This window comes from Thamnophis sirtalis, unplaced genomic scaffold (assembly GCF_051295495.1).
Source record: "Thamnophis sirtalis isolate CommonGarterSnake01/CBP01778 unplaced genomic scaffold, rThaSir2_p1.2 scaffold_14, whole genome shotgun sequence".
In the NCBI taxonomy this organism is placed as follows: Eukaryota; Metazoa; Chordata; class Lepidosauria; order Squamata; family Natricidae; genus Thamnophis; species Thamnophis sirtalis.
Genome location: NW_028261394.1, coordinates 47,463,263 through 47,472,428, shown reverse-complemented (window position 1 = coordinate 47,472,428; position 9,166 = coordinate 47,463,263). Strand labels below are relative to the sequence as shown.

At 56.2% G+C, this 9,166-nt stretch overlaps 1 protein-coding gene across 1 annotated transcript in view; it reads left to right on the top strand.

Annotated features, from left to right (window-relative positions):
* Positions 1-2,110: 2,110 nt before the first annotated feature.
* GSE1 (Gse1 coiled-coil protein) overlaps positions 2,111-9,166 on the top strand; it is a 212,642-nt gene continuing 205,586 nt past the window's right edge. Inside the window, exon 1 of the mRNA XM_087729495.1 lies at positions 2,111-4,736. Coding sequence (XP_087585621.1) covers positions 2,478-4,736 — 2,259 coding nt within the window. The 5' untranslated portion in view covers positions 2,111-2,477. The remainder of the gene's footprint in view (positions 4,737-9,166) is intronic.

Below are 9,166 nucleotides of genomic sequence, written 5' to 3'. Positions count from 1 at the left end.
AAAACCTCTTTATAAACAAAGTGTTGTCCCGGTTCTCCCCCCCCCCTTTTTTTTTAACATTCTCTCTTATACATAATTAATTTTACATCACATTATAATTTCCAATTTCGGCCCCATATTTTCTTCCCATATTTCCATCTTGAATTTAATAAACTTTTCTTTAACAAATAAACAAAATCATGTTTCGCCCTTCCAGAAAAAAAGTATACCAACTTTATCATTTCATTTTCCATTTGTTATTTCTACTTTCTCTACGTAGCAGATATCATCAGGTTCAATTTTAATATAACGAGCATTTTACTTAATCGGTTATCCACACTCAACAATATTATCTTATTTTAACTATATATCATAAACAGTATCAACTTATTTCATTTTCTACCAATATCTCTCTCTTTTTTTTACCTTCCTCTTTTCCTAACCATTTTCTCTTAACTCGCCTCTTGTTCTCTTTAGGAGATACCGGGAAGCCTTTTGATCCATTCTAACATGAAGCATTTTTTTTTAGCGCTATTGGGAGACCCCTCCCTCCCACCTCCATTTTAACTTCTCCCCCAAACATTGGCTGCCCCCCCCCTGCTTTCCCCTGTCCAGACGGGGTCCACCTGTGGAGCAGGGGATCCCTGGTGGATCTGAGCACCGACTTTGGTCTTGTGAGATGAGGTCACACAATCTGCTTGATCCCTCAGCCAAAGCTATGGGGAACATCACGCTTTCAACATTGGGAGCGATGACATTTCCCCCATAGTGCAAAATGCAGTGCAGCTGTTGGGAGAGGCAGAATTTGGATCACCTCTAGGGAGGCCGGGAGCTCTGTCTGTCTGTGGGTGGGGGGTTGCTTGTGTGGGAAAGCTCCACAGCCAGGCTGGGGGTGTCCCTTTGGGGATCTCTGCTCCCCAGCTGGCTAACCAAAGCCAGGCTCTGGTAGCCATTCCCGTTGGCCTCTTGACTCACCCCTCCGACTTACAAGAGCAAAGGGGGGGGGCTTTCCTAACAGCAGGAGAGCACATGTTTGGCCTGCCCAAGTCTCCGGCAGCCCACCTACCCATCTCGCCTGGGAGATGCTTCTCTCCAACCCAGGATCAAGGGAAGCTGTCACTGGTTGGAGTGGGCTAAACAGGTGCTCCTAACTTTGCATGTCCAATCACACTTGGGCAGTAAATATTATTGTGTCCTTATTGTGTCCTATCGTATCCTCTCCTCTCCTTTTCCCAGATGGGTTGAAATGCAGATCCCAGGTTCCCTGCTGCCGTTTTTGGGATTTCTGGGAGCCACATAAGGAGCTTCTGTAGGGCACTGAGATCCAAAGACTCTGAGCATATTTTCGAGCAGGAAAAATGTGTCTCCGATTTGAGGGAAGTTGGGTTTTTCTCCCAGGGGAGCAAAGTTTAGAAACTTCGGTTTAGGCTGTTTTCCTTCTGGGTCAACTTTGAGGCTCTGGTAACATTGGTTTCACGGGGGTAGGGGGGTCCTTGAGGTCAGGGCTTTGGAAGGGGAGCTTTGCAGCCCCCTCTGATGGGCAAAGCTGAGGCATCCACCAAAGAGGGGTGAGACAGCCCCCACTCCGAATTGGCTATCTGGCCGGATTTCCCTTTGCTGCCAACTGGGGCTTCTGGTGCCGTTTGCGATCGCTCCGCCGAAATGCCAGGCGGGGAAGGGTTGCGATGCCCCTCGATGCCTTCCAGGTGTGTGTGTGTGTGGGGACCTTCAAGCCCCCCTTCCCCACGCCCCCGGGTCAGATCTCCGCCCAGCCCCGGTTTTCCGCTCCTTCTGGCCCATGGTCTTCTCCGGTTGCTTGCCCCCCTCCAGGCTGCAACGAGGCGGCCCGGTCCCAGCCCCTCCTCAGTTAGCCCGTTCTCTCCCCGGCCCTCCGAGGCTGCTCCTCGGGAGGAGAAGGACGGGCTCCGCGGCGGGTCCAAGGGCAGCCCCCCGCCTCCCCCGGGGAATTTCCTCTCGGCGTCAAGGAGGCGCAGCGGCGTCCCTCTTGGCCTTGGCGGGCGGCCCGACCCTCCCCACCTCCTGCAAAGTCGTGGGGTGGGGGGGAGCGAGGAGCCGGCTCCGGCGGGCGCGGGGCTTGGCTGGCTGGGGAAGCGCGGCTGGTGGTGCGGAGACCCTCCTCCGGGAGGGAGGGGGCCAGGCAGCAGGCAGCCAGCCAGCCGGCGCGATGGCGCTTCCGAGTTCGCAGCCAAACTTTGCACAGGCGGCGGCGGGAGCTCCTCGGGCCGGGCGAAGGGAAGGCTAGAGCTGGCCAGCGGCCGCAGCAGGACAGCCCGCGCCAGTCCCGGAGCCTCCCCATCACCATCACCACCACCAGCAGCAACAGCGGCGGCGGGGAGGCTGCAGCTGGGAGCCCGCTAAGCGCCGCCAACTCCCCGCCCCACTCACTCCGGCCGCCCGGCGCCTTGCAAGATGAGCGGCCGGCCCGGGGGAGCCTCTTCCAGCCGCTGCCGCTGCCGTTGCCGCTCCTCCCGGGCAAGATGAGCGCTTCTCCGCGGAAGGAGGCGCCGATCTCCCGCAAGCAGCGGCTGATGGCCGCGGTGGCGTCCGGGGACGAGGCGGCGGGGGCGGCGAGGAACCGCTGCTGCCCGCCCGCGTCCCCGGCCGCCTCCGGCCCCTCCTCCGCCGCGCCGCTCTGCTGCTTCGTCTGCGGCGGCGGCATCAGCCGGGGCAAGGAGCTGCGGCTGCAAGTGCGGGCGTCCCGCGGCCCCCAGCCCTTCTTCCCCTTCCTGCAGCACCAGGAGCCGGCGCCCGGCGCGCGGGAGGTGAGCGCCGAGGGCTGCGCCCTGGTCTGCGCCGTCTGCCGCTGCTTCCTGGCCGAGCAGTGGGACGCCTTCGAGCGGGCGCGGACGCCGCTGGAGAAGCGCATGTACTGGCTCAAGCGGCCCTACCAGTGCGAGGGACCCGCGGCGGCGGCGGGCGGAGGGCTGCGCCGGGCGCCGCAGGAGTGGAACCTCGCCTACGCGCTGGGCACGGACGACGAGCGGCGGCCCGGCAGCAGCAGCAGCCCCGAGGACCCCCGCGGAGCGCCCGCAGCCGCCCCCGCCAACGACTACTCGCTCTCCTCGCTCTCCGACGGCGAGACCTTGTCGGAGACCGAGCCGCGCTCCCCCGCCAGCCCCGAGGAGCGGAAGAGGCCCGGTGCGCATCTGCTCCCTCGGCCCCGCCAGGGGAACCAGCTACGGCCGCCCCCGGAAGAGGCGGCGGCGGCGGCGATCCCTTTCCACCCGGGGAACGGGCTGCCACTGGAACCGAAGCCTCGCAGGAAGCGGCAGCGGCCGGTGCGTCGCCGGGCCAGCGGGGAGCCTCTTTGGAGCGCGGCCATGGATGGTTTTGGACGGTCGCCGGCGTCGCAGCCCGGCTCGGAAGCGAGGCGAGCCGAGGGGGCGGCGGGCGAGCGGCCCCGGCCTCCGTCGGACTGCTGCTCGTCGGAGGAGAGCGAGATCAACATCACCAGCGACGAGGAACCCCGCACGGCGCCCAGCAGCGGCGGCAGCAGCAACAGCACCACCCGGGGAGCCTCGGCGAGGGGAGCCGGCCTGGCCTGCTACGTCTGCGGCTCCCCCCTGACGCCGGCCTCGCAGCAACGCGTCCACGTGCAGAAGCAGGAGAAAGCCTCGACGGCGCCCTTCTTCCCCTTCCTCTGGCTGCACAGCCCTCCGCCGGGCGCCCTCCCGCTCAGCCCCGCAGGCAGCGCCCTGGTCTGCCCCACGTGCCACGCCTCCCTCATGCAGCAGTGGCACAGCTTCGAGGGCGCCGACGTGCCCATCCTGCAGCGGCTCTACATGGTGCCCCTGGCGGCAGCGGCCGCCCAGTCCCGGAGGGCTGGGCTGACCAAAGAGGAAGGGCCCCCGGGGGCCCCACTGCCCTGCTCCCCGGAAGCCTGCTACCTCTGCGGAGAAGACTGCACCCAGGACTGGCGCGCCGTCTCGGCCAAAGCTCCCAATGGCAGCTCCAAGGCAGCCATGCACTTCCCCTTCCTCAGCCACCTGCCCTGCCCGCCGCGGGCCAAAGGCCTGGACCAGCACTGCCAGGTGCGCAGTTGTCCCCGCTGCTACCTGGTGCTGCAGGACCTCTGGGCCACCTATCGCGCCTGCCGTAACGAACAGTGCATCACCTCCGTCCAGAGCTTCCTGGGCAGGTACCAGCAGGTCTTCGCCGCTGTTGGGGAGGCCGAGGCCGTGGCCAGGACCTCGAACGTGACCCAGACAGGCCTGGCTTCCGGCTGCTACATCTGCGGTGCCCAGCTGGGCCCTGGCAAGGAGTTCCAGGTCAGCGTCAACCCTGCGGCTGGGCGCTTTGGCGACCAGGAGCCCTTTTTCCCTTTCCTGGCCGTGTATCCCCCTGCTCCACGGGCCAGGGCAGCCGACACCACCGGGATCGTGGCCACCTGCGTGCTGTGCTACCATGACCTCCTGGCCCAGTGGCTGCAGCATGAACAGGGCCGGGCCCAGCACTCCAGCAGCGCCTGGTCCCGACAGTACAAGGTGGACACCTTCGCTTGCTTCTTCTGCCGCCAAGAGAAAAAACGGCACCTTGGATTAAGAGCGGTGCCGGTGACGCGGCTGCCCGTCTTCTTGGGCTCCTTCCGGGGTCCAGGCACCTTGCTGGTGGATGACGGCAAGCGGCTGACCGTTGGCGCTTGCCCAGAGTGCGCCGTGCTGGTGCTGGCAGGCAAATCGGCCATGTCCAGGGATCTTTTGGGGCTGCCCACAACCGCGCCGCTGTCTCTCCAAAAGGTAAGCTTCTGGTTGGCCTTCTGATGGGGCCTTCCTTCTTCCTTGGCCACCGCCATTGGGAAAGCAGTGGCTCTTCAGCCGGTGCCATGCTGGGGGCCTTTGAGCCAAGGTGTATCTCCAGCATCAAAGTCCGGGCAATGAATTTCTGTCCGGTGTGGGAGAACGCTGGAACGTTGTTACTATAAGAAGCACATCGGTGTCAAGAAGCTGAGATCAATGTAGAGATATTCTAGACGGTGATTGTCAAAAAGTTATACCGTGTACGGGCTCTGGGAAGTCGGGGGGAGGGAAGAGAGGGGGGATCTAGGGGGAGGGGGGGAGGGGGGAAACATAATATGTGTTAAACTTTAAGGTACATGATTGCACTTGTATACTGTGGCTTTTTAATGTTAGTGTTAAAACAGAACAAACCGAATATATTGGAAGGTAATAGAAGTATACCGAAGGGAGGAGCTGAGTGAAAGAAGAAGGAGGGTGGAGAGAGTGAGAGAGAGGAGGAGGAGAAGGAAGGGAGGGAATGGATTAAGAGAGGGAGTGATAGGGTTAGGGTTAGATAGAGGGGGAGGGGAAGTAGGTGTAGAGGGGTATGTGAGAAGGAAGAATGAAAGTTGGAGGGGGTTGAAAGAGGGTGTATGGTGGGCCGAGGTGGTATATTGGGTTTGTATTGTAGGGGGCATTTTCTATATAAGCGAGGGCTGTGTCTATTACTCAATGTTATATACCCCGGTTATGCACAGTAAACATGTGATTGTATAGAATGAAACGGAAATAAAAATATTTTGCAAAATATATATATATATAGAGAGAGAGAGAGAGAAAAAAAAAAGAAGCACATCGATGTCCAAATTTGACAAGATTTCGCTTTTTAAACCGGGGTGGGTGGGTGGGTGTGCTGCTCTCATTTTGCATCCTAATTCTTTGGAGAAGCCCCCTCCCCAATTGCTTTCTAGTTCTGCGCCCTGCATTGTTTCTGGAGTGCTCAAGAGGCAAGGGGTCTTTCTGGTTTTTCCTTGAAGAGGTTTCGCTTCTCATCCAAGAAGCTTCTTCAGTTCTCATCTCACCCAGGAAGCTTCCTCAGAACTGAAGAAGCTCCTTGGATGAGAAGTGAAACCTCTTCAAGGAAAAACTTTTTGGTTCTTTTCCTTGAAGGCGTTTCGCTTCTCAACTAAGAAGCTTCTTCAGGGAGGGAAGGAAGAAGAGAAGGAGGGAAGAAAGGAGGGAAGGAAGGAGGGAAGGAAGAAGAGAAGGAGAGAAGAAAGGAGGGAAGGAAGGAGGGAATGTAGGAGAGAAGGAAGGGGGGAAGGAAGGAGAGAAGGAGAAAAGAAGAGGGAAGGAAGGAAGGAGGGAAGGAGAGAAGGAGAGAAGAAAGGAGGGAAGGAAGGAGGGAAGGAAGGAAGGAGAGAAGGAGAAAGGAAAGGAGGGAAGGAAGGAGGGAATGTAGGAGAGAAGGAAGGGGGGAAGGAAGGAGGAAAGGAAGGAGAGAAGGAGAAAAGAAAGGAGGGAAGGAAGGAAGGAGGGAAGGAAGGAGGGAAGGAGAGAAGGAGGGAAGGGAAGGAGGGAGGGAAGGAAGGAGAGAAGGAGAGAAGAAAGGAGGGAATGAAGGAGGGAAGGAAGGAGAGAAGGAAGGAGGGAAGGAAGGAGGGAATGTAGGAGAGAAGGAAGGGGGAAGGAAGGAGGAAAGGAAGGGGGAAAGGAAGCAGAGAAGGAGAGAAGAAAGGAGGGAAGGAAGGAGGGAGGGAAGGAGAGGAGGGAAGGGGGAAGGAGGGAGGGAAGGAAGGAGGGAAGGAAGGAGAGCAGGAGAGAAGAAACGAGGGAAGGAAAGAGGGGGGGGAGGGAAGAAGAAGTAGGACTGTTGTAAGATAAGATGGATCTATGGGATGATAAAAAAGCAATCTTCAAGTATATTGTCAACTGTAGGCGGAAATTGTTATAAATACATATTATTAATAACAGTTATGACATCATATAATTGTGAATGTATATATGAAATTGATTTAAAAAAAGAAGCTTCTTCAGTTCTCATCTCACCCAAGAAGCTTCCTCAGAACTGAAGAAGCTCCTTGGATGAGAAGCGAAACGTCTTTAAGAAAAAAATAATAATCCAGTTGCCTCTTGAAAAAGCACCTTTGGGACAACCGTGATGGAGAATCTCCACCGCCATCGTTTCTGGAGGGAGCCCAGAAAGGAGGAGGTGGGTCCTGTGTTGCCAGCCCATCTCCAGTCCTGCACAAGGCAGGGGGGGATTGCCCAGCAAAGGCTCCTGAGTCATAGTTTGCAGCGAGTGTTTGGTGGAGTTGGGCAGAACTCCCTTCCCGCCTCGTCCTGGGTGGTGGGAGCAGAGCACTTCCCTGTGGTTTGACTCTGCTGCAGCAAAGGCTCGAAGGGTTGCAAGAAAACGGTTTTGCTCAGCTGTGAATGCGAGGGAGCACCACGGGCAAACTTTGGCGGATCTGGCTTGACTTCAGTCTGGTTGCCCTCTTAAGCAGGGGTCTCCAACCTTGGCCACTTTAAGCCTGGAGGACTTCAACTCCCAGAATTCCCCAGCCAGCAATTCTGGGAGTTGAAGTCCACCAGTCTTTTATTTTTTCAAATATACTTTTTTATTTTCCACTTTCATAACATACAATCACATGTATACTATTACATAGCCAGTATCCTATTGTATTAAGTAGTAATTACGTCAGTTCCTCTTGTCATCAACACCCAGAAAGATAAAAACCCATTATTGGCTCTTCTGCTCTCCATACCCCTCTTTCTTCTGCCTCTCTCCTACCTCCTTTCTTCCCTCCATCATCCTTTCCTACTCTACTTCCCCTTCCTTTCTCCTTCTCCTCTCTCTACATTCCACTCATCCTCCTCATCTCCCCCCCTTACCATCTCTCTTATCCCTCTCTTCCCATCTTTCTTCTCTCCTCTGCTTCCCACTCTTCTACATCCTGTCTTCCCTCCATCATTTTCTACTCTACTTCCCCTTCCTTTCTCCTTCTCCTCTCTCCCCTTACCACTCCTCCTTATCCTCCTCATCTTCCCCCCTTATCTTCTCTCCTATCCCTCTCTTCCCATCTTTCTTCTCTCCTCTGCTTCCCACTCTTCCTCTCATTGGTGTATTTCCACCTCCATATCAATATACTTAACATATCCTAGTTTTAAAGAAAATTAATCCAAAAAAGATAAAAACCCATTATTAGCTCTTTTGCTCTCCATACACCTCTTTCTTCTACCTCTCTCCTACCTCCTTTCTTCCCTCCATTATCCTTTTCTACTCTACTTCCCCTTCCTTTCTCCTTCTCCTCTCTCTTCATTCCACTCCTCCTTATCCTCCTCATCTTCCCCCCTTACCATCTCTCCTATCCCTCTCTTCCCATCTTTCTTCTCCCTTCTGTTTCCCACTCTTCCTCTCATTGGTGCATTTCCGCTTCCACCAGTCTTTCTTAAGTTGCCAAGGTTGGAGACCCCCCCCCCTGCACTGGATCATAGGTGTCCAAGCTTGTCGACTTGAAGAGCTGCAGACTTCCAACTTCAACATGCTGGGCTGGGGGATTGTGGGAGTTGGACTCCGCAGCTCTTCGAGTGGCCGAAGTCGGTCAACCCTGCCCTAGATTTCTCCCCCCTCTCGAAGGAGGATCTGGTCCAGCTTTCCCACCAGGTCATGGAATCCCCATGTCTGAAGCAGGGCTTGGTCGTTAAAGCTTTTGCCCAGTTGAGCTGTTGGACAGCCTGAGTGGCACAGCCTCCCTTCCCCGCCAGACTGACTGGCTCTTCCTCTGGGAGTTGTTCCAAGCTTAAAGTTGCCAAGGTTGGAGACCCCCTGCTCTTAAAAGAGCAGACAAGGGTTCCTTGGCTTGACTGCCCTGAGTAGCATCCTATGGTAGCCTAGAGAGGACTGCTATGTTGACCGCAGATAATGCTTTAAAAATAACACACACTTATGGACACAGAGAGAGAGGGGGGGGAGAGCGAGAGGGAGAGAGGGGGGGCTGCCTTCCCTGTAATAGCCTCCACTCTTCCACAAGAGGCACCTGCATTCTTGATCCTGTTCCCCTTCCGTAATCATGAAAAACACTTGTCTGTCAGCAACAGACTGACAGTTGTCAGTCCCAGGTTGATTGACTGCTTCAATCAAGCTCAGTCCAGGTTGATTTGAGGTTGAATGGCACTCCCATCGCATGGATTGACCCGCAGATGTTTCCCCCTCTGCTTGCCTAGCTAGAGACCTTTGCGATAGCCACTTTTATGACTTTTGTGGCAAAGTTGGAAGGTTGAGGAATGATGGGCAGCCCACAAGGGCCGGGAAGAAGGAGCCCCTTGGATGGCGCTGTGGGGTAGGAGGATAAGGAAGAGGAGGCTTCTGGAAGTTTCTCTTCTGCTTTGAAGAACTTTGCTGCCCAGATTGGGGGGGGGGAGGGAATCCCGATTCACTTAACAACCCT